This window comes from Salmo salar, chromosome ssa05 (assembly GCF_905237065.1).
Source record: "Salmo salar chromosome ssa05, Ssal_v3.1, whole genome shotgun sequence".
NCBI lineage: Eukaryota > Metazoa > Chordata > Actinopteri > Salmoniformes > Salmonidae > Salmo > Salmo salar.
The window spans coordinates 90,830,080-90,856,036 of NC_059446.1; the positions used below are offsets into that span (position 1 = coordinate 90,830,080).

At 44.4% G+C, this 25,957-nt stretch overlaps 1 protein-coding gene across 1 annotated transcript; it reads left to right on the plus strand.

Annotated features, from left to right (window-relative positions):
* On the plus strand, positions 1-24,972 carry LOC106594092 (acidic amino acid decarboxylase GADL1). Its single transcript, XM_045719367.1, has 14 exons — positions 1-236; positions 7,183-7,367; positions 9,182-9,308; positions 12,293-12,383; positions 12,629-12,738; positions 13,030-13,145; positions 14,760-14,839; positions 15,215-15,269; positions 17,458-17,574; positions 17,900-17,964; positions 18,311-18,392; positions 19,359-19,558; positions 22,513-22,654; positions 23,398-24,972. The coding sequence occupies exons 1-14, from the start codon at positions 206-208 to the stop codon at positions 23,569-23,571; spliced, it is 1,575 nt and encodes a 524-aa protein (XP_045575323.1). The 5' UTR covers positions 1-205; the 3' UTR covers positions 23,572-24,972.
* The last annotated feature ends 985 nt before the right edge of the window (positions 24,973-25,957 follow it).

The window sequence follows — 25,957 nt, forward strand, 5'->3', positions numbered from 1 at the left end:
AATCAGCCAGTGTTCTTCCATGACGCCCAGGCAACCAGCCAGGAACAAGGATGGCCTAACCTTGCCCACGGGGCGCGACGTCACCAGGTTAAAGACATTCTTGGTCTATAAAGGAGACATTCTGTTTTATCTCCAAACATTAAAAAAAAATTTAGCTGGAAGATCGGAGCTGTTTGAGACCAATCAATTATACCATAAATGAACAATGGCGCCGACGAATGAAAGACATTTGAACGGTATGTTGGACTGCTATTTCGCTTTATTCCTTCGTTATTACATGTTTGTTAGGCTAATGAAGGAGCATTTCATGTTATTTGCAAATATATATTGATTATCATTAGCTATATATTGAATTGAAATGTTTACTGTTCTCTCAAAATAAAAAAATACAATATGTGGACATTTTAGTGCGTTTTGCCTGGAGAATAGAAGTTGTCACAATGTCTTTAGAATGAATTTACGTCAGTGTACTATAATGTCACCCAGCGCCCTCTATCTGGTCGGGTCAGGCATCACCTGTTCACACGCTGCTCAGCGCCCTGTGCTCGGAAGATGGGCAGCGGGGAAAGTCGCCCTGGCAAGGTGTCTCTCTGCGGAGGTATTGAATAGAATAGACCTTTGCATAATAAGTAGATACAATGTAATACTTAATTGTTTGGAAATGCGTTATTTTCATCAGTAGCCTAACTTGCTATGTTGGGGAAAGAAAGAAAGAGCCGGTCTGTCACAGAACGCACAGTGTAAGACTGTCTGCCCCGTTTTGAGGTAGCGTGAACCAACCGTGGACAGGAGCTGCAAGGTGCGCCAGTAGCGCAGTAGCTACGTGTCTCACGCATGTACCGTTCCATTTCGCAGGTTATTGGACAGCATATGCTAGGCTATAGGCTATAAACAGTATAAAGTGGATGACAGTTATCCTGTCTGTCATTATTGTCTGTGTGTGGCCTGATTGGCACCGTATTCACCATGTAGTGCACTACTTTAGACCAGGGCCATTTGATTTGCAGCCCCCAGTCAGTGGTCAGTCAGGAATGAGCGTGGATATTCTTGTAACATCCTTAGCCAAACGGAGACGCCAGTAAATAACAGTGAGCTTACAGAATGCGTCACAGCTGAAATAAGGCTTGAGTTGCGGTGTGCGTCCTAAATGGCCTCCATATTCCCTATGTAGTGTACTTATGACCAGGACCCATGCTCAAAAGTAGTGCACAAGAATAGGATGCCTTTTTGGATGCATCTACAGTAGCAGTGTTACTAGCTGTATTAGAGGGCCATCTACAGTAGCAGTGTTACAGCTGTATTAGAGGGCCATCTACAGTAGCAGTGTTACAGCTGTATTAGAGGGCCATCTACAGTAGCAGTGTTACAGCTGTATTAGAGGGTCATCTACAGTAGCAGTGTTACTAGCTGTATTAGAGGGTCATCTACAGTAGCAGTGTTACAGCTGTATTAGAGGGCCATCTACAGTAGCAGTGTTACAGCTGTATTAGAGGGCCATCTACAGTAGCAGTGTTACAGCGGTATTAGAGGGCCATCTACAGTAGCAGTGTTACTGCTGTATTAGAGGGCCATCTACAGTGTTACAGCTGTATTAGAGGGCCATCTACAGTAGCAGTGTTACAGCTGTATTAGGGGCCATCTACAGTAGCAGTGTTACAGCTGTATTAGAGGGCCATCTACAGTAGCAGTGTTACAGCTGTATTAGAGGGCCATCTACAGTAGCAGTGGTACAGCTCAAATCAAATCAAATCAAATTTATTTTTATATAGCCCTTCGTACATCAGCTGATATTCTCAAAGTGCTGTACAGAAACCCAGCCTAAAACCCCAAACAGCAAGCAAAGCATGTGAAAGAAGCACGGTGGCTAGGAAAAACTCCCTAGGAAAAACTCCCTAGAAAGGCCAAAAAAACCTCAGGAAGAAACCTAGAGAGGAACCAGGCTGGGTGAGGGGTGGCCAGTCCTCTTCTCTGGCTGTGCAGGGTGGATATTATAACAGAACATGGTCAAAATGTTAAAATGTTAAAATGTTCATAAATGACCAGCATGGTCAAATAATAATAATCATAGTAGTTGTCGAGGGTGAAACAAGCACGTCCGGTGAACAGGGTCAGGGGTTCCATAGCCGCAGGCAGAACAGTTGAAACTGGAGCAGCAGCACGGCCAGGTGGACTGGGGACAGCAAGGGAGTCATCATACCAGGTAGTCCTGAGGCATGGTCCTAGGGCTCAGGTCCTCCGAGAGAAAGACAGAAAGAGAGAAAGAGAGAATTAGAGAGAGCATATTTAAATACACACAGGACACCGGATAAGACAAGAGAAATACTCCAGATGTAACAGACTGACCCTAGCCCCCGACACATAAACTACTGCAGCATAAATACTGGAGGCTGAGACAGGAGGGATCAGAAGACACTGTGGCCCCATCCGATGACACCGGACAGGGCCAAACAGGCAGGGATATAACCCCACCACTTTGCCAAAAGCACAGCCCCCACACCACTAGAGGGATGTCTCCAACCACCAACTTACTGGTCCTAAGACAAGGCCGAGTATAGCCCCAACGATCTCCGCCACTGGCACAACCCAAGGGGGGCGCCAACCCAGACAGGAAGACCACGTCAGTGACTCAACCCACTCAAGTGACGCACCCCTCCATGGACGGCATGGAAGAACACCAGTAGGCCAGTGACTCAGCCTCTGTAAAAGGGTTAGAGGCAGAGAATCCCAGTGGAAAGAGGGGAACCGGCAAGGCAGAGACAGCAAGGCGGTTCGTTGCTCCAGCCTTTCGTTCACCTTCACACTCCTGGGCCAGACTATACTTAATCATAGGACCTACTGAAGAGATAAGTCTTCAGTAAAGACTTAAAGGTTGAGACTGAGTTGCGTCTCTCACATTGGTAGGCAGACCATTCCATAAAAATGGAGGTCTATAGGAGAAAGCCCTACCTCCAGCCGTTTGCTTAGAAATTCTAGGGACAATTAGAGGCCTGCGTCTTTGTGACCGTAGGCGCTGTGTAGGTATGTACGGCAGGACCAAATCGGAAAGATAGGTAGGAGCAAGCCCATGTAATGCTTTGTAGGTTAGCAGTAAAACCTTCGAAATCAGCCCTTTTGATAGGAAGCCAGTGTAGGGAGGCTAACACTGGAGTAATATGATCAAATTTTTTGGTTCTAGTCAGGGATTCTAGCAGCCGTATTTAGCACTAACTGAAGTTTATTTAGTGCTTTATCCGGGTAGCCGGAAGGTAGAGCATTGCAGTAGTCCAGCCTAGAAGTAACAAAAGCATGGATTAATTTTTTCGGCGCATTTTTGGACAGAAAATTTCTGATTTTTGCAATGTTACGTAGATGGAAAAAAGCTGTCCTGAAACAGTCTTGATATGTTCTTCAAAAGAGAGATCAGGGTCCAGAGAATGCTTCCGAGGTCCTTCACAGTTTTTATTTGAGACGACTGTACAACCATCCAGATTAATTGTCAGATTCAACAGAAGATCTCTTTGTTTCTTGGGACCTAGAACAAGCATCTCTGTTTTGTCCGAAGTTTAAAGTAGAAAGTTTGCAGCCATCCACTTCTTTACTGTCTGAAACACAGGCTTCTAGCGAGGAGCAATTTTGGGGCTTCACCATGTTTTATTGAAATGTACAGCTGTGTGTCGTCTGCATAGCAGTGAAATTTAACATTATGTTTTCGAATGACATCCCCAAGAGGTAAAAATATAGTGAAAACAATAGTGGTCTAAAACGGAACCTTGAGGAACACCGAAATTTACAATTGATTTGTCAGAGGGACAAACCATTCACAGAGACAAACTGATATCTTTCCGACAGATAAGATCTAAACCAGGCCAGAACTTGTCCATGTAGACCAATTTGGGTTTCCAATCTCTCCAAAAAGAATGTGGTGATCGATGGTATCAAAAGCGGCACTAAGATCTAGGAGCACGAGGACAGATGCAGAGCCTGGGTCGACGTCATTAAAAGGTCATTTACCACCTTCACAAGTGCAGTCTCAGTGCTATGATGGGGTCTAAAACCAGACTGAAGCGTTTCGTATACATTGTTTGTCTTCAGGAAGGCAGTCAAGTTGCTGTGCAACAGCTTTTTCTAAAATTTTGGAGAGGAATGGAAGATTCGATATAGGCCGATAGTTTTTTATAATTTCTGGATCAAGATTCGGCTTTTTTCAAGAGAGGCTTTATTACTGCCACTTTTAGTGAGCTTGGTACACATCCGGTGGATAGAGAGCCGTTTATTATGTTCAACATAGGAGGGCCAAGCACAGGAAGCAGCTCTTTCAGTAGTTTAGTTGGAATAGGGTCCAGTATGCAAGCTAGAGGGTTTTGGAGGCCATGATTATTTTCATCATTGCGTAAGAGATATAGTACTAAAACAGCTGTATTAGAGGGCCATCTACAGTAGCAGTGTTACTAGCTGCATTAGAGGGCCATCTACAGTAGCAGTGTTACTAGCTGTATTAGAGGGCCATCTACAGTAGCAGTGTTACAGCTGTATTAGAGGGCCATCTACAGTAGCAGTGTTACTAGCTGTATTAGAGGGCCATCTACAGTAGCAGTGTTACTAGCTGTATTAGAGGGCCATCTACAGTAGCAGTGTTACAGCTGTATTAGAGGGCCATCTACAGTAGCAGTGTTACAGCTGTATTAGAGGGCCATCTACAGTAGCAGTGTTACTAGCTGTATTAGAGGGCCATCTACAGTAGCAGTGTTACTAGCTGTATTAGAGGGCCATCTACAGTAGCAGTGTTACAGCTGTATTAGAGGGCCATCTACAGTAGCAGTGTTACTAGCTGTATTAGAGGGTCATCTACAGTAGCAGTGTTACTAGCTGTATTAGAGGGCCATCTACAGTAGCAGTGTTACTAGCTGTATTAGAGGGCCATCTACAGTAGCAGTGTTACTAGCTGTATTAGAGGGCCATCTACAGTAGCAGTGTTACTAGCTGTATTAGAGGGCCATCTACAGTAGCAGTGTTACTAGCTGTATTAGAGGGCCATCTACAGTAGCAGTGTTACTAGCTGTATTAGAGGGCCATCTACAGTAGCAGTGTTACTAGCTGTATTAGAGGGCCATCTACAGTAGCAGTGTTACAGCTGTATTAGAGGGCCATCTACAGTAGCAGTGTTACAGCTGTATTAGAGGGCCATCTACAGTAGCAGTGTTACAGCTGTATTAGAGGGCCATCTACAGTAGCAGTGTTACAGCTGTATTAGAGGGCCATCTAGCAGTGTTACTAGCTGTATTAGAGGGCCATCTACAGTAGCAGTGTTACAGCTGTATTAGAGGGCCATCTACAGTAGCAGTGTTACAGCTGTATTAGAGGGCCATCTACAGTAGCAGTGTTACTAGCTGTATTAGAGGGCCATCTACAGGTAGCAGTGTTACAGCTGTATTAGAGGGCCATCTAGCAGTGTTACTAGCTGTATTAGAGGGCCATCTACAGTAGCAGTGTTACTAGCTGTATTAGAGGGCCATCTACAGTAGCAGTGTTACTGCTGTATTAGAGGGCCATCTACAGTAGCAGTGTTACTAGCTGTATTAGAGGGCCATCTACAGTAGCAGTGTTACTAGCTGTATTAGAGGGCCATCTACAGTGTTACTAGCTGTATTAGAGGGCCATCTACAGTAGCAGTGTTACAGCTGTATTAGAGGGCCATCTACAGTAGCAGTGTTACTAGCTGTATTAGAGGGCCATCTACAGTAGCAGTGGTACAGCTGTATTAGAGGGCCATCTACAGTAGCAGTGTTACTAGCTGTATTAGAGGGTCATCTACAGTAGCAGTGTTACAGCTGTATTAGAGGGCCATCTACAGTAGCAGTGTTACAGCTGTATTAGAGGGCCATCTACAGTAGCAGTGTTACTCTGACCCTGAGGCCCCTAGTCAGCTGTAGTCTGGCTATGATTGTACTGTTCTGTATGTACCTGTTCAAGTGTGTCATCCAATGAAGTGCTTTTTATCACCAGCTGTTGACAAACTATTGACGCTATTATATGTTAAATAAAGGTTAAATAAAATCAATAAATAAATACATATGAACTGTAGAACCACCAGAAAACCCTAGTAAGACCCCAGCAAGAGAGACCACTAGACCCCTAGTAGACCCCAGCCAGAGAGACCACTAGACCCCTAGTAAGACCCCAGCCAGAGAGACCACTAGACCCCTAGTAAGACCCCAGCCAGAGAGACCACTAGACCCCTAGTAGACCCCAGCAAGAGAGACCACTAGACCCCTAGTAGACCCCAGCCAGAGAGACCACTAGACCCCTAGTAAGACCCCAGCCAGAGAGACCACTAGACCCCTAGTAAGACCCCAGCAAGAGAGACCACTAGACCCCTAGTAAGACCCCAGCCAGAGAGACCACTAGACCCCTAGTAGACCCCAGCCAGAGAGACCACTAGACCCCTAGTAGACCCCAGCAAGAGAGACCACTAGACCCCTAGTAGACCCCAGCAAGAGAGACCACTAGACCCCTAGTAAGACCCCAGCCAGAGAGACCACTAGACCCCTAGTAAGACCCCAGCCAGAGAGACCACTAGACCCCTAGTAAGACCCCAGCCAGAGAGACCACCAGACCCCTAGTAGACCCCAGCCAGAGAGACCACTAGACCCCTAGTAAGACCCCAGCCAGAGAGACCACTAGACCCCTAGTAAGACCCCAGCAAGAGAGACCACTAGACCCCTAGTAAGACCCCAGCCAGAGAGACCACTAGACCCCTAGTAGACCCCAGCCAGAGAGACCACTAGACCCCTAGTAAGACCCCAGCCAGAGAGACCACTAGACCCCTAGTAGACCCCAGCCAGAGAGACCACTAGACCCCTAGTAAGACCCCAGCCAGAGAGACCACTAGACCCCTAGTAAGACCCCAGCCAGAGAGACCACTAGACCCCTAGTAGACCCCAGCCAGAGAGACCACTAGACCCCTAGTAGACCCCAGCAAGAGAGACCACTAGACCCCTAGTAGACCCCAGCAAGAGAGACCACTAGACCCCTAGTAAGACCCCAGCCAGAGAGACCATTAGAACCATGAACTGACCTGTTATCTCCATCTAACCCTCTATCTGACCATCAGACCTCTGGTATTGACATTACTGTCTGTTATCTCCTACCCCCAGATACATACCTCTAGTATTGACTTTTCTGTCTGTTATCTCCTACCCCCAGATACCTCTAGTAAGGCCTCAGAGAGCCCTGCGGAGCCCAAGGGGAAGAGGCCCCCAGTGCTTGTGGACGGGGTGACTCTGAACGGCCCCACGCTGGACATCCGGGAAGCAGAGAGCTTCCTCAGAGAAGCCATGCCCATCATCATGGAGGAGGCCGTCTGGAAGGCTACTGACGTCAAGGAGAAGGTAAACATCTCTTTTCCAATTCTTTCTCACACCATGCACTTCCAGTCCCAGGATGCATAAAGGAAAATTAGATCTGTTGTGAAGTATACCAGAATGCTGGAGTTTATTTTTCAAACAATAGGGAATGGACCTGTATAAGAATTTATCAGGTAAATGGCCACCCGGACTATTTGCATTGACCCATTGACCCTCCTTTTTTTTTTTTACATTGCTGCTACTCGCTGTTTATTATCGATGCATAGTCACTTTACCCCTACCTACATGTATATATTACCTTATTGACCTCGACTAACCTGTACCCCCGCACATTGGCTCGGTAACGTACATCCTGTATTATTATAATTTTTTTGTAACTTTAGTTTACTTAGTAAGTATTTTCTTAACTCTTATTTTTCTTAAAACTGCATTGTTGGTTAAAGGATCGGACCCTTTTTTTCAATTTTCGCGTACAATGACAAACCCAAATCTAACTGCCTGTAGCTCAGGACCTGAAGCAACGATATGCATATTATTGGTACCATTTGAAAAGAAACACTTTGAAGTTTGTGGAAATTTGAAATTAATGTAGGAGAATATAACACAATAGATTTGGTAAAAGATAATACAAAGAAAAAAACATGAATTTTTTTGTTCCATCATCTTTGAAATGCAAGAGAAAGGCCATGATCTGACTTAGGACTCCAGGTGCAATTTAGATTTTGGCCACTAGATGGCAGCATTGTATGTGCAAAGTTTTAGACTGATCCATTGAACCATTGCATTTATGTTCAAAATGTTGTATCAAGTCTGCCCAAATGTCAATATATACATTTTCAAGTTCATAACTGTGCACTCTCCTCAAACAATAACATGGTATGTTTTCACTGTAATAGCTACTGTAAAATTAGATTCGATTTGATTGATATACAGTACATGTTCTTTATGGATGGTGAATAGGCCCAGGTAGTTTGTCTGACGTCAAGGATAAGGTAAACAAACATCTAGTGGAGGGGACAGTCTGAAATGGCACCATTTTCACTATATAACTTGAAGGGTGTTTATCAATATGCATACTACCTACCGCACTCCATACTCTCACGCTCTGAGTGCATTTTCAGAGTACGTTCTTGTGAGGACGAGAGTGTGGAAAACACATAAAACATTACACTTGAGAAGTACTCCCCCTTACTGTATTACCTCACGCTGCACCTCCCCATTCACTGACCCTTCTTCCAGACAGGACAATGGCAACAATAGAGGCCAAACAGGATATACACAAAGCAAAACGTTTTAGGTGTCAAGTCTTTGTGGGTAGCTAGCTAGCTAACAATTCTCTGTGGCTAGCTAACAGTAGTAGCAAGACAGTTAGCCCTTTTGACTTACTATGGGCTTGCGATTTACACACACTACAGTGGGTATTGTAGGCAGGTAAACATGCCAAAATAAAATAAGACAAGATAAAACAAGATAAAATATTGTTGTCAGCCAACATATGAGATGTGAATAGGCAACATTTCATTCCGAAGTCGGAGTGTATTTTCTCTGGATTCAGCTCAGTTAATGTCCGCCATTGATTTTAAGAAATGTTGCATAATTTTTAACACGGTTGCATCATATTTCTGTGCATACTTTCCGTTGCAGCTTGTATCGATGCATGCTTCAGAATATGTACAAACGGAGTACGCATTCGAGAACTGCCCCCCGTGCTCCGTTTTGCAAACTATGATTTGGACTCATACTCCCACCGTCCCGTGCTCTAATTTGCGTGCTCGGAGCACGGTAGTATGCATTTTGAGAAACACCCAAAGTCTATTTCCTTCTCTCCCGTATAACAGGTGTGTGAGTGGCGCTCTCCGGAGCAGCTGAAGGACCTATTAGACCTAGAGCTGAGGGAAGGAGGCGAGGCACACCCCCAGATACTGCAGCGCTGTCGGGATGCCATCCGATACAGTGTCAAGACCGGTAAGAACCCAGCTCAACCCTGATTTAAAATCTGAACCCCCAGACCTCAGCCAAACCCTGACCCCCCCCCCATCCAAACCCTGACTTTCAAAACCCGGACTCTTTAAAAAGATACCAATGAGCTTCATCCCAAACCTGTCCTAAACCCTAACCTTCTAACTCTCCAGCCCAGAGTCTCTCTTTTGCCATACGATACAGTGTCAAGACTGGTAGGAAACAGCTCAACCCTAATCCCCATGCAGCCAATCCCTAACCTTGAAAACCCCCAGCCAAACCCCACATTTAAAACCCTTGTCAACCAGGTCTGTTAACGAACTAACCTTCAAATTCTCCAGCCCAGACTCCCTCTAAACTCCCCAGTCAGCTATGTTACATAATTAACTAGCTAGACCCTAGTTAGCCACCCTCACTGCACTTACGCTAGCTACTGGACAATACAGGCTATAGCGATAGTAGCTCCCATCCTTCCACCCAGCGTTATCCTATCCAACCCAGGCTGTTAATCCACCCAGCGTTATCCTATCCAACCCAGGCTGTTAATCATCAAACTAGCGACAGTAGCCCATCCTTCATAACCGTCCCAGCCCCTTAACACTCCCGGCCCCTTAAACCTCCCGGCCCCTGACATCTGAGCTCCCTTGACCCCCACCTAGCCTGGTCCAGCCAGACCACAAATGTAAAACCCCTGTCAACCAGCTCTGTCAAACAACTAACCTTCAAACTAAAACTCCCCAGTTAGCTAACATTAGGGCAGGGTTAAAGATAGCTAACATTAGGGTAGGGTTAAAGTTAGCTAACATTAGGGTAGGGTTAAAGTTAGCTAACATTAGGTTAGGGTTAAAGATAGCTAACATTAGGGCAGGGTTAAAGATAGCTAACATTAGGGTAGGGTTAAAGTTAGCTAACATTAGGGTAGGGTTAAAGTTAGCTAACATTAGGGTAGGGTTAAAGATAGCTAACATTAGTTTAGGTTTAAAGTTAGCTAACATTAGGGCAGGGTTAAAGATAGCTAACGTTAGGGTAGGGTTAAAGTTAGCTAACATTAGGGTAGGGTTAAAGATAGCTAACATTAGGGTAGGTTTAAAGTTAGCTAACATTAGGGCAGGGTTAAAGATAGCTAACATTAGGTAGGGTTAAAGTTAGCTAACATTAGGGTAGGGTTAAAGTTAGCTAACATTAGGGTAGGGTTAAAGTTAGCTAACATTAGGGTAGGGTTAAAGTTAGCTAACATTAGGGTAGGGTTAAAGATAGCTAACATTAGGGTAGGGTTAAAGTTAGCTAACATTAGGGTAGGGTTAAAGTTAGCTAACATTAGGTTAGGGTTAAAGTTAGCTAACATTAGGGTAGGGTTAAAGTTAGCTAACATTAGGGTAGGGTTAAAGTTAGCTAACATTGGTGTAGGGTTAAAGTTAGCTAACATTAGGGTAGGGTTAAAGATAGCTAACATTAGGGTAGGGTTAAAGTTAGCTAACATTAGGGTAGGGTTCAAGTTAGCTAACATTAGGGTAGGGATAAAGATAGCTAACATTAGGGTAGGGTTAAAGTTAGCTAACATTAGGGTAGGGTTAAAGATAGCTAACATTAGGGTAGGGTTAAAGATAGCTAACATTAGGGTAGGGTTAAAGTTAGCTAACATTAGGGTAGGGTTAAAGATAGCTAACATTAGGGTAGGGATAAAGATAGCTAACATTAGGGTAGGGTTAAAGTTAGCTAACATTAGGGTAGGGTTAAAGATAGCTAACATTAGGGTAGGGTTAAAGATAGCTAACATTAGGGTAGGGTTACTGTACTAAATGCCATATTTTTAGCAGACCCTTACAGTCATACATTTTACATATGGTTGGCCCTGGGAATAGAACCCACAATCCTGGTGTTGGAAAGCACCATGCTCTACCAACTGTACTCACACTAGATACACTAACCCATCCCTATCCAACCCAGGCTGTAAATCATCAAGCTAGCAACAGTAGCTCCTCCCAGCCTCTTAACCCTCCTAGTCCCTTAACCCTCCCAGCCTCTTAACCCTCCCAGCCTCTTAACCCTCCCAGCCCTTTAACCCTCCCAGCCCCTTAACCCTCCCAGCCCCTTAACCCTCCCAGCCCCTTAACCCTCCCAGCCTCTTAACCCTCCCAGCCCCTTAACCCTCCCAGCCTCTTAACCCTCCCAGTCCCTTAACCCTCCCAGCCTCTTAACGCTCCCAGCCTCTTCACCCTCCCAGCCTCCCAGCCTCTTAACCCTCCCAGCCCCTTAACGCTCTCAGTCCCTGACATCTGAGCTGCTGTGTCCTGCATCTAGCCTGGTCCAGTCAGACCCTAAAACACAATATGATGTACTTTATATAGAAACATTGACACAGGAAACAGGGCAACGCTGGCACACTCCTCGTCTCACGTCTCAATGTATGTGTCAGGAATAGCAGTCTGTCGGGAATAGACTGAGAAATGTTCCTTAGTGCCAGTGGATGCAGCAGAGTGCAAGTTAAGCACCTCTGTTTACACATGTGAACGATAGGAGTTTGAATCCCAGGTTCTGCTGTGAATCCACAAGACTTTGCTAGCCTGTCGAGCTAAAGCCTTTACAGATGTAGGATCTTAGTTTGATCACTCTTTTGTTGCTGAGAATCTTCCTCCTTCCTGAATCTTCATGATTTACATAAATTCAGTGAAAACCCACACTAACACACGATTATATTAACAGTATTCCACTTTTCTTGAAGCTAATAGCCTAACCACCGATTAAATCCTGTTGCTGAAGGCATATTTTGCTGCGACAATACTGGTCAAATTAATATCTGACAACTGTAGGTTCTGATTTGGGTTGCAAAATTACGGTAAATTTTCCCAGCTTCTCCAGAAATCCTGTTTGGAGTATCTGGATTTCTTGCTTATTCTCTCCTGATCCCGGGAATCTTCCGACCAGGATTTTCTGGAAAACCTGGAAACTTAGTTGTGATTGAATCAAACCTTGTGTGTTTGTATATGCAGGACATCCTCTCTTCTTCAACCAGCTCTATGCAGGCATGGACCCTTATTCACTAGTGGGTCGATTCATCACAGAAGCTATCAACCCCAGTCTGTGAGTATTATATCTTACCATATCATATGATCTGAGTGGTCTGTCACCATGTACTCATACTCACTGTATAACTGTGCCTGACAAGGGATGTGGGATTTTATGATTACTGAAATTATATCAATGACAACTATTCTGCTATTCATTTCAGAAGTGTCTGTAGCTCGTTCTTGATGATTGATTGGATAGTATGTAGCTCAGGTGAGAGCAGGTGAATCAGTGACTGCACATGTTGTTTGTCTTGGCAGGTACACATACGAGGTGGCTCCAGTGTTCCTGCTGACAGAGGAGGCCGTCCTAAAGAAGATGATTGAGATCATTGGATGGCAGGAAGGAGGGGACGGCATCTTCAGCCCAGGTATGGAAACCACACAGACTGACATCTTCTTCTTCTCCATCTTCATCTTCTTCTTCTTCTCCTTCTTCATCTTCTTCTTCCTCATCTTGTTCTTCATCTTGTTCTTCATTTTCTTCCTCATCTTCCCCTTCATCTTCATCTTCCTCTTCATTTTCTTCCTCATCTTCCCCTTCTACTTCATCATCCTCTTCTTCTCCTTCTTCTTCTTCTTCATTTTCTTCATCTTCTTCATCTTCATCCTTCATCTTCTTCATCATCTTCTTACTGAGAGATTGTCTCTGTGTTCTCCAGGTGGCTCTGTGTCCAACATGTATGCTGTGAACGTGGCCAGGTACCACCACTGTCCTGATGTGAAGGTGCTGGGCCTGTCTGCCTTGCCTAGACTGGTCATGTTTACATCTCAGGAGGTAAACACACACACACACACAAAGGGCAGGCCAACACCTATTATTGTTTTAACACCACACACACACACACACACACACACACACACACACACACACACACACACACACACACACACACACAGGCCAACACCTGTTATCATTATAACACCATACAAAGCGAACACCATACAAAGCGAACACACACACACACACACACACACACACACACACACACACACACACACACACACACACACACACACACACACACACACACACACATATTATAACACCATACAAAGCGAACATTATGCAGCAGCCCTAACAGTTTGATAATACCAGGGGGTGTGAGTGTACATGGTGTGGACCAGCCCTATGCTCAGGGTAACAGTTTGATAATACCAGGGGGTGTGAGTGTACATGGTGTGGACCAGCCCTATGCTCAGGGTAACAGTTTGATAATACCAAGGGGTGTGAGTGTACATGGTTTGGACCAGCCCTATGCTCAGGGTAACAGTTTGATAATACCAGGGGGTGTGAGTGTACATGGTGTGGACCAGCACCAGTTAGTACCTTTTCAAAGAGCGTCTGAAAAGAGTCAATACACCTACTTAATACATCTGTCAAATGATTCCAGTCAGCAGCACTACCCAGTCCCAGGCTGGTCCGTATCAGGAGTCTGGAGGTGGGATATCACATCATAGTGGGTGTCTGCTCAGTTCTTTATGATAACATATAACAACAGCCACACAGCTATCAGGGAGTTTCTCAGTTCTTTATGATAACATATCACAACAGCCACACAGCTATCAGGGAGTTTCTCAGTTCCAGCTGTTGCTCTGAAAGATATTGAATAAATGGTTTTATAATCCCTGTGTGTGTGTGTGTGTGTAGTACTATAAACACCATATATATTACAATCCCTGTCTGTATAGCACCTTATTGTGGATCCTGTCTAGACTGGTCATATAGCACCTTATTGTGGATCCTGTCTAGACTGGTCATTAATATAGCACCTTATTGTGGATCCTGTCTAGACTGGTCATTAATATAGCACCTTATTGTGGATCCTGTCTAAACTGGTCATTAATATAGCACCTTATTGTGGATCCTGTCTAGACTGGTCATTAATATAGCACCTTATTGTGGATCCTGTCCAGACTGGTTATTAATATAGCACCTTATTGTGGATCCTGTCTAGACTGGTCATTAATATAGCACCTTATAGTGGATCCTGTCTAGACTGGTCATTAATATAGCACCTTATTGTGGATCCTGTCTAGACTGGTCATTAATATAGCACCTTATTGTGGATCCTGTCTAGACTGGTCATTAATATAGCACCTTATTGTGGATCCTGTCTAGACTGGTCATTAATATAGCACCTTATTGTGGATCCTGTCTAGACTGGTCATTAATATAGCACCTTATTGTGGATCCTGTCTAGACTGGTCATTAATATAGCACCTTATTGTGGATCCTGTCTAGACTGGTCATTAATATAGCACCTTATTGTGGATCCTGTCTAGACTGGTCATTAATATAGCACCTTATTGTAGATCCTGTCTAGACTGGTCATTTTGTTGATTAACCAGTTCTCCCTCAGTGACACTTTTCTCTCTTTGTTCTTTTCAGTGTCATTACTCTGTTTCCAAAGCAGCAGCTTTCCTGGGAATTGGCACCAACAATGTTTATGTGATCCCGTCGGATAAGAGGTATGCTGGTTACTGCTGGTTACTGCTACAGTTACACGGTTACTGCTGGTTACTGCTGGTTACTGCTACAGTTACACGGTTACTGCTGGTTACTGCTACAGTTACACGGTTACTGCTGGTTACTGCTGGTTACTGCTACAGTTACTGCTAGTTACTGCTAGTTACTGCTACAGTTACTGCTGGTTACTGCTACAATTACATGCTTATGGCTAGTTACTGCTAGTTACTGCTACAGTTACACGGTTACTTCCACTGTCCACACCACACGCTTCTGTTGTCACTGTCCACAATGACTGACCTGCGTCACTATGACACCTGGGTTTTACTAATCCTTGTTCATCTTTCTTTCTATGTCTTTGTGTCTTTGTTTCTCAGAGGGAAGATGATTCCAGCGGAGTTTGAGAAACAAGTACAGAGAGCCAAAGATGAGGTGAGAAGGAGAGCTGTCAATGGAGTCAGCAGAGTTGTTTGGTGTCAGATATGTTATGAAACACATTCGGGAACTGGGAACTGCTGTTGAATATAGCCACGGTGATGGTTAGGGAACTGCTGTTGAATATACCCATGGTGATGGTTAGGGAACTGCTGTTGAATATACCCATGGTGATGGTTAGGGAACTGCTGTTGAATATACCCATGGTGATGGTTAGGGAACTGCTGTTGAATATACCCATGGTGATGTTTAGGGAACTGCTGTTGAATATACCCATGGTGATGTTTAGGGAACTGCTGTTGAATATACCCATGGTGATGGTTAGGGAACTGCTGTTGAATATACCCATGGTGATGGTTAGGGTACTGCTGTTGAATATACCCATGGTGATGGTTAGGGAACTGCTGTTGAATATACCCATGTGATGGTTAGGGAACTGCTGTTGAATATACCCATGGTGATGGTTAGGGAACTGCTGTTGAATATACCCATGGTGATGGTTAGGGAACTGCTGTTGAATATACCCATGGTGATGGTTAGGGAACTGCTGTTGAATATACCCATGGTGATGGTTAGGGAACTGCTGTTGAATATACCCATGGTGATGGTTAGGGAACTGCTGTTGAATATACCCATGGTGATGGTTAGGGAACTGCTGTTGAATATACCCATGGTGATGGTTAGGGAACTGCTGTTGAATATACCCATGGTGATGGTTAGGGAACTGCTGTTGAATATACCCATGGTGATGGTTAGGGAACTGCTGTTGAATATACCCATGGTGATGGTTAGGGAACTGCTGTTGAATATACCCATGGTGATGGTTAGGGAACTGCTGTTGAATATACCCATGGTGATGGTTAGGGAACTGCTGTTGAATATACCCATGGTGAAGGTTAGGGAACTGCTGTTGAATATACCCATGGTGATGGTTAGGGAACTGCTGTTGAATATACCCATGGTGAGGGTTAGGGAACTGCTGTTGAATATACCCATGGTGATGGTTAGGGAACTGCTGTTGAATATACCCATGGTGATGGTTAGGGAACTGCTGTTGAATATACCCATGGTGATGGTTAGGGAACTGCTGTTGAATATACCCATGGTGATGGTTAGGGAACTGCTGTTGAATATACCCATGGTGAGGGTTAGGGAAGTGCTGTTGAATATACCCATGGTGATGGTTAGGGAACTGCTGTTGAATATACCCATGGTGATGGTTAGGGAACTGCTGTTGAATATACCCATGGTGATGGTTAGGGAACTGCTGTTGAATATACCCATGGTGATGGTTAGGGAACTGCTGTTGAATATACCCATGGTGATGGTTAGGGAACTGCTGTTGAATATACCCATGGTGAAGGTTAGGGAACTGCTGTTGAATATACCCATGGTGATGGTTAGGGAACTGCTATTGAATATACCCATGGTGAGGGTTAGGGAACTGCTGTTGAATATACCCATGGTGAGGGTTAGGGAACTGCTGTTGAATATACCCATGGTGATGGTTAGGGAACTGCTGTTGATTATACCCATGGTGAAGGTTAGGGAACTGCTGTTGAATATACCCATGGTGATGGTTAGGGAACTGCTGTTGTATATACCCATGGTGATGGTTAGGGAACTGCTGTTGAATATACCCATGGTGAGGGTTAGGGAACTGCTGTTGAATATACCCATGGTGAAGGTTAGGGAACTGCTGTTGAATATACCCATGGTGATGGTTAGGGAACTGCTGTTGAATATACCCATGGTGATGGTTAGGGAACTGCTGTTGAATATACCCATGGTGATGGTTAGGGAACTGCTGTTGATTATACCCATGGTGAGGGTTAGGGAACTGCTGTTGAATATACCCATGGTGAGGGTTAAGGAACTGCTGTTGAATATACCCATGGTGAGGGTTAGGAAACTGCTGTTGAATATACCCATGGTGAGGGTTAGGGAACTGCTGTTGAATATACCCATGGTGATGGTTAGGGAACTGCTGTTGAATATACCCATGGTGAAGGTTATGGAACTGCTGTTGAATATACCCATGGTGATGGTTAGGAAACTGCAATATAGTATTAATGACCAGGGTGATGGAGTAACATATTGTTGTCCTCTGATGGTATATAGTATTAATGACCAGGATGTTGGAGTAACATTATATTGTTGTTGTTGTTGTTGTTGTTGTTGACAGGGAGCGTTGCCCTTCATGGTGAACGCCACAGCAGGGACCACCGTACTAGGGGCCTTCGACCCGCTGGAGGAGATAGCTGACATCTGTGAACGACACAATCTCTGGATGCATGTAGATGTAAGTGGATCTTAATTAAAGATCATTCTTTCATTCATTTATTGATATATCGATCCATCAATCCATTTGTGCATTTGTTCAGTAGTTTGTTTGTTCCTTTAATCATTCACTCAATCACCCTCTTCTCTGTCTGTTCTCTGTCTCTTCTCTGTCTCTTCTCGGTCTCTTCTCTGTCTGTTCTCTGTCTCTTCTCTGTCTCTTCTCTGTTCTGTTCGCTGCGCGCTTCTCTTCTCTGTCTCTTCTCGGTCTCTTCTCTGTCTGTTTCTCTGTCTCTTCTCTGTCTCTTCTCTGTCTCTTCTCTGTCTCTTCTCTGTCCTTCCTGTAGGCATGTTGGGGAGGAGGAGCCCTGATGTCTAAGAAACACAGATACCTGCTACAGGGAATTCACAGGTAAGACAACAGGTATATCTGGAGGTGGAAGTAAGACAACAGGTATATCTGGAGGTGGAAGTAAGACAACAGGTATATCTGGAGGTGGAAGTAAGACAACAGGTATATCTGGAGGTGGAAGTAAGACAACAGGTATATCTGGAGGTGGAAGTAAGACAACAGGTATATCTGGAGGTGGAAGTAAGACAACAGGTATATCTGGAGGTGGAAGTAAGACAACAGGTATATCTGGAGGTGGAAGTAAGACAACAGGTATATCTGGAGGTGGAAGTAAGACAACAGGTATAAACTGTTCATAGTAACACAGGGTTTTAAACCCCTTTCTGTTGCTTTGTTTCCCTCTTAGAGCCAACTCAGTAGCATGGAATCCTCACAAGATGCTGATGGCTGGTCTACAGTGCTGTGCATTCATGGTTCGGGACAAAACGGTATGATAAACACTGCCTCCTCTTCCTCCCCTGCCTTCTCCTCCTCCTCTTCTTCCTCTTCTTCCTCACCTTCCTCATCTTCCTCATCCTCCTCCCCCTCAAGTCAAATCAAATCAAAATGTATTGGTCACATACATATGGTTACCAGATGTTATTGTGAGTGTAGCGAAATCTCTTTCTCATTGTGTTTCTCCTCATCCTCTTCATTATCTTCCTCCTACTCTTCATTATCTTCCTCCTCTTCCTCATTCTATCCCTCATTCTCCTCTTCCTCCTCCTTTGACGTAGATAGTTTGTGTGTATGTATTGGTATTGATGTAAGCTACGTGTGCCTTTTAGAACTAGTTTTATTGTAATTCTGTCCTTGAGCTGTTCTTGTCTATTCATTTTCTGTATTAATGAATGTTGTGTATTATGTCATGTGTGGACCCCAGGAAGAGTAGCTGCTGCTGTCGTAACAGCTAATGACGATCCTTATAAAATACCAAATACCTCTCCGTCCTTCTCTTCCTCCTCCTCCTCCCACCTCTCCGTCCTTCTCTTCCTCCTCCTCCTCCTCCTCCCACCTCTCCGTCCTTCTCTTTCTCCTCCTCCTCCTCCTCCTCCTCCCACCTCTCTGTCCTTCTCTTTCTCCTCCTCCTCCTCCTCCTCCTCCCACCTCTCCGTCCTTCTCTTCCTCCTCCTCCTCCTCCTCCCACCTCTCCGTCCTTCTCTTTCTCCTCCTCCTCCTCCTCCCACCTCTCTGTCCTTCTCTTTCTCCTCCTCCTCCTCCTCCCACCTCTCCGTCCTTCTCTTTCTCCTCCTCCTCCTCCCACCTCTCCGTCCTTCTCTTTCTCCTCCTCCTCCTCCTCCTCCCACCTCTCCGTCCTTCTCTTTCTCCTCCTCCTCCTCCTCCCACCTCTTCCTCGTTATCCAGACTCTGCTCCAGAGACTCACGTGTTCTCTCTGTGTGTTTCGTTGTTCTAGAATCTTCTGCAGCGGTGTCACTCGGCCCAGGCCTCCTACCTCTTCCAGCAGGATAAGTTCTATGATGTCAGCTATGACACGGGAGACAAGTCCATTCAGTGTAGCCGTAAGCCCGACGCCTTCAAGTTCTGGCTGATGTGGAAAGCCATCGGCACCAAGGGTCTGGAAGAGAGAGTGGACAGAGCCCTCGCTATGGCCAGGTCAGTTTGAAACGTCTTATGACAACAAACAAAAACATTTTCTTTCTCTTTTATTTTTCCTCCAAAGTCTTGATAGAAGACTCATCTATCTAGCCTGGTCCCAGATGTGTTTGTGCTCTGGTCCAGTAAAATACTTACAGTTCTGGCCTAATGTATGAGCTTTAGTGTACATTGTAGTGGCAGGCCATACAATGACAGTCTAGGAACAGTGGGTTAACTGCCTTGTTCAGGGGCAGAACGATAGATTTTTACCTTGTCAGCTCGGGGATTCGATCTAGCAACCTTTCGGTTACTTGCCCAACACTTTGACCACTAGGCTACCTACCGCCCTTGAACATGATCCTGGAGCATCCATGAGTATACACCCTCAGACTGTCTGGACCTGTCTGGTCCTGTCTGGTCCTGTCTATTCAGCTAATAGCCCAGTCCATCAGCTTACACCTAGAAGCTAGACTACTTTAACGTTATAGCAAAAAGGGTTGGGATTGATGACAAATCTTATATTTTAAAGTCTTTAGATTCAAATGGTTTCATGGTGTTTTTAAGTTGCTTGATCAAATGTATTTTTTTGGGGGGGGGGGGCAATACAGAGTGATGGGAAGGGCTCTGCATCGAATGCAATCAGTATCTGTCCAATGCTTCCTGCTCTCAGTGTCTCTAGCAGTAGCTAGCTACAAATAGACTGTATAGCAAAAGGTGGCCAACCCTGACGACCTACTAAGGTATGCAGACTTCTGCTGAATCATCTCTGTTAGAGCAGGGCTTAAGCAAAAGCCTGCACAGCCGCCTGGTAGTTCTCCAGGAGGACAGGAGGCTCCATCTCTACACTGTGGTCACCTCTGGTCTATACACAGTAACATTGCTATCCAAACAGTATGTTTTCCATACGCTGAGAGTAATAACAGTAATAAACCCTACACCTGGGATACCTCTAACAGATATAACCCAGGCTGAGGAATGTTAGATCTTCTACAAGAGAAACCACAGCATCTCAACAGCTTTCTGACGAGGTGTACAGTGGAGAATACAGAGGCAGAAAGGGCTTGGCAGACTGCATGTATTCAAGCAGTCCTAGAAATCAAGCTGTATATTTGGAGGGCAGCCGGTTCTATTTCTGGGCTGTTGGCAGTAAATGACGGTCAGGTCAGGGTTCCTTAACTATTCTGTGTGGCCTTTAGCTGTCCTCTCATCTATTCTGATCCAGATGACCTGTGGTCACCTTTACAGTTCAGGACCTACTGACTGCAGGGGGTATGTGGGACTAAGATAGGGGGTTATATACGACACGAGACCAGACAGCGGCCAGGCTGTTTTCAGACTGCTACTGATAGCCCGTGGGACTAAGATAGGGGGCTATACGACACTCTGCTCCAGTCATCTGTCTAATGCTGTTTAGGATTCAGTAGGGTGGTTGGTGCCGTTTAACATGAGGGAAGACCATTCCTTTTTCCCCCATGAGAATGGCCTTATTTCTATTACAGTCATATTGGATGACTGTCATTCATATTCCGTTCACCCAGTTCAATGTAACATGGATAGGTTTAGGCTACTACAGGATAGTCAAATGTTCCCTATACCCATCATGAGGTTACTACAACCTAGCCTATGAATGAAGGATTACAATATAGGTGCAGAGGTAGAGAGAAGCATTTGAGTAATTAAGGTGACAGACAGTGACACATTCAATACCGCCACCCTCTTACCTGCATCTAGCTGATCCAGGGTGTAATCATTAGTCCAACAGTTGCAAACGAGAGTTTCTATTGGACAAATTCAGGTATGTTTATCCCTGTTTCGTTCCGTTTTAAGAAACGTTTTTCAACAGAATCGGAATGAATACACGCCTGTTTGGCTGGTGGACAGGGACCTCTAGTGGTGGTATAGAGGATAGCAGGAGGACAGGGACCTCTAGTGGTGGTATAGAGGATAGCAGGAGGACAGGGACCTCTAGTGGTGGTATAGAGGATAGCAGGAGGACAGGGACCTCTAGTGGTGGTATAGAGGATAGCAGGAGGACAGGGACCTCTAGTGGTGGTATAGAGGATAGCAGGAGGACAGGGACCTCTAGTGGTGGTATAGAGGATAGCAGGAGGACAGGGACCTCTAGTGGTGGTATAGAGGATAGCAGGAGGACAGGGACCTTTAGTGGTGGCATAGAGGATAGCAGGAGGATAGGGACCTCTAGTGGTGGTATAGAGGATAGCAGGAGGACAGGGACCTCTAGTGGTGGTATAGAGGATAGCAGGAGGACAGGGACCTTTAGTGGTGGTATAGAGGATAGCAGGAGGACAGGGACCTCTAGTGGTGGTATAGAGGATAGCAGGAGGACAGGGACCTCTAGTGGTGGTATAGAGGATAGCAGGAGGACAGGGACCTCTAGTGGTGGTATAGAGGATAGCAGGAGGACAGGGACCTCTAGCGGTGGTATAGAGGATAGCAGGAGGACAGGGACCTCTAGTGGTGGTATAGAGGATAGCAGGAGGACAGGGACCTCTAGTGGTGGTATAGAGGATAGCAGGAGGACAGGGACCTCTAGTGGTGGTATAGAGGATAGCAGGAGGACAGGGACCTTTAGTGGTGGTATAGAGGATAGCAGGAGGACAGGGACCTCTAGTGGTGGTATAGAGGATAGCAGGAGGACAGGGACCTTTAGTGGTGGTATAGAGGATAGCAGGAGGACAGGGACCTCTAGTGGTGGTATAGAGGATAGCAGGAGGACTACTACTGTGATGTAAACATAGACAACAGGAAAGATATTACTCACTTGTTATAAAATAGGTGGGTCTGTCTAAGACTATGTAGCAGGAGCGCTGTGTTGGACAGACTAGAAGACACATTGCAGTCTTGCACTGTTGAAAAAAATGGCTCAGTAAAACTCTTCTAGCCTGAAATGTGTTGGTACGGTTGTGTTATATCATTATTTCTGACACTCTGACTTCCTTCTCTTTTGGTAGATATCTGGCCGAGGAGATCAAGAAGAGAGATGGATTCCGTCTTGTGATGGAGCCTGAGTACACCAACGTCTGTTTCTGGTACATTCCTCCCAGTCTGAGGGACACGGCTGATGGACCTGAGTTCTGGAGAAAGGTCCATGCGGTAAGTCAGAGACGACATCCCCTCATATTTTACCTTTATTTAACTAGGCAAGTCAGTTAAGAACAAATTCTTATTTACAATGACGGTCTAGGAACAGTGGGTTAACTGCCTTGTTCAGGGGCAGAACGACAGATTTTTACCTTGTCAGCTCGGGGATTCAAACTTGCAACCTTTACGGTTACTAGCCCAACCCTCTAACCACTAGGCTACCCTGCCGCCCAGAACTCTATCCTCTCCTTTCCTGTGGTGTTTTTCTACATGAACAGAAGCCCTGTCGTGAATAACACAAAAAAGGTTAATACAATTGAATTCAGGAATGAATTCATGTTGAAAAACAAAAAAACACATTCCATTTCACAGGATATGAATGAGACAATAGTTAGCGAACCATGAGGATTTATGCTCCAGTCTCTTTCGGAGGCGTGGGTTCAGATCCCACCACTGACACCAGATGTCAAGCGGGACCATATTCCTCCAATCCAATCCATTCAGAAATGGACCTTAGATCAGTGTGTGGAGACTCTAAATACAACTTGACTTGTGGTTATGTCCCAATAATGTCTCCTTTCTGCCATGACTTCATGCATTTGAAAGGTAATGACTGGTACACGGAAACACCAATCCAATGTTCTCACACGGGAATGAGTTCTTACTTCAGAAGGAAGGAGAGATTACTGGAATACTGATACCTTATCTTCCAGTTCCACCATCTCACAGTGTTCTGTACTACTCCCTACCCCCAGGTGGCGCCAGTGGTTAAGGAGCGCATGATGAAGAAGGGCTCTATGATGGTAGGCTACCAGCCCCATGGAGACAAGGCTAACTTCTTCAGACAGATCATCATTAGCCCTCAAGTCAGCAGAGAAGACATGGACTTCCTGCTGGACCAAATACACAGCCTGGGGATGGACTTATGATCCCACGGAGATACGTCCAAAATGGCACCCTATTCCCTCAATGAGCCCTGGTCAAAAGTAGTGCACTATACAGGGAATAGGGTACCATTTTAAACAAAACCCATGGGTCATGTTCAGTAGGCACGAAAACAGGAGATCATGTTTTGAAACTGAGTGAAACGGAAGAGGTGGTACCCCAAACGTCCTATAAGAAGTTTGTTAACTTGTTGTCTTATTTGGTGCCCCGGGGTTGTGCAGAAGCCTCAGCAAGTCATCCTTCCATTGGCCGTCTCCATAAAGGGGCTCCAACGAGTTCTTGTTTCTTCTGCTCACTATGGATTCCATTTGTAAATCTGAGGACCGGCAGTGTGTCAGTCCATGAGACAGTAGACTCAGTAGCTCGTTGACGGTTTGAGGATTCAACCTCTTTATTGGAACCAATTTCAGATAAATAAAAAAAACTCAAAGTCATTATCCTTTATGTTGATGTGCTTTTTTTAGGGTAATATATAATACTGTTATAATATAACTGCTGTTAGAAAACAAGGCGTGCAACTTTTAGTAAAAGCTGAAATATTTGAAGAGATTTTAGGAGATACGATTTTAAGCGATACCGATTGATTGTAAGAGATTTATATAAATCTTAAAATATGTATTTTATTTGATGAGATTAATATATAATATTTAGAGAATACTGATGTGTAATATCATGAAAGAGCTTTAAATGTATTTTAGTTCTTTTATTTTCATTTTGGATTTTCTCTTTTGAAGAATTTTCTTGCACACGGCATTAACTTTTATGATTTTAAAAATAATTTTAAAAAATGTAGCACACCTAGTGTTTGGATACTGTGAGTCCACCTCCATAAATCAGACCGATCTTAAAATGGCTACCGTTGTTATGTTTTATAAACGGTTTTCTTTTGCAACACTTTACTTAAAGCCAACAGATGAAATGCTTTCTTACTTGTTTTAAACTGACTCAAAATGCCTGTTATTTAGTCATTGCTATGAGACGATAATAACACAATTTAAGTGGTCAAACCAGTCTTAATGCATTACAGCTGATTTATAATGCATTATACCAGCTTTATAATGCATTATACCAGTTGGCTTAAAAGGAAGGTTTTTTTTTTTGTAGCTTGCCATCGAAGAGAACAGTGTTTACTTTATACATGTATGAAGTACTGTGTACAATACTAGGATACGTGGATTCTGTACTATACATCATATCATATTCTTGCAAGACATTCTGTTTTCTCCTGTTGTTTTGTTTTGTTCCAATAGCATTTTGTTCAGATATGTTGTCTGAAAAAAAAGCCTGTATGTGTTTTTTTTTGTAGATGGATCAGCACCAATGAGGTTTCACTGAGAATTATTTATTTTCTTTATCTGTGAAAATAAAACCATTTGTTTACTGAATCAGGTTGTTGTTGAGTATCTTTTGACTTCCTCTTCATAGCCTGGTATAGATCTCTGTGTGTTTTAGTCCACTCCTCTGATTACTGACTTCCTCTTCATAGCCTGGTATAGATCTCTGTGTGTTTTAGTCCACTCCTCTGAATACAGACTTCCTCTTCATAGCCTGGTATAGATCTCTGTGTGTTTTAGTCCACTCCTCTGATTACTGACTTCCTCTTCATAGCCTGGTATAGATCTCTGTGTGTTTTAGTCCACTCCTCTGATTACAGACTTCCTCTTCATAGCCTGGTATAGATCTCTGTGTGTTTTAGTCCACTCCTCTGATTACTGACTTCCTCTTCATAGCCTGGTATAGATCTCTGTGTGTTTTAGTCCACTCCTCTGATTACAGACTTCCTCTTCATAGCCTGGTATAGATCTCTGTGTGTTTTAGTCCACTCCTCTGATTACTGACTTCCTCTTCATAGCCTGGTATAGATCTCTGTGTGTTTTAGTCCACTCCTCTGATTACAGACTTCCTCTTCATAGCCTGGTATAGATCTCTGTGTGTTTTAGTCCACTCCTCTGATTACTGACTTCCTCTTCATAGCCTGGTATAGATCTCTGTGTGTTTTAGTCCACTCCTCTGAATACAGACTTCCTCTTCATAGCCTGGTATAGATCTCTGTGTGTTTTAGTCCACTCCTCTGATTACAGACTTCCTCTTCATAGCCTGGTATAGATCTCTGTGTGTTTTAGTCCACTCCTCTGATTACTGACTTCCTCTTCATAGCCTGGTATAGATCTCTGTGTGTTTTAGTCCACTCCTCTGATTACTGACTTCCTCTTCATAGCCTGGTATAGATCTCTGTGTGTTTTAGTCCACTCCTCTGATTACAGACTTCCTCTTCATAGCCTGGTATAGATCTCTGTGTGTTTTAGTCCACTCCTCTGATTACAGACTTCCTCTTCATAGCCTGGTATAGATCTCTGTGTGTTTTAGTCC

What these genes read in the sequence shown, in the direction of transcription:
- LOC106594092 (XM_045719367.1), top strand. Translation starts at nt 206, where the DNA reads ATGGCGCCGACGAATGAAAGACATTTGAACG. An exon ending in GGACGGCATCTTCAGCCCAG is followed by an intron (nt 12,739 to 13,029) that starts GTATGGAAACCA and finishes TGTGTTCTCCAG; the next exon opens with GTGGCTCTGTGTCCAACATG. An exon ending in TCATGTTTACATCTCAGGAG is followed by an intron (nt 13,146 to 14,759) that starts GTAAACACACAC and finishes TGTTCTTTTCAG; the next exon opens with TGTCATTACTCTGTTTCCAA.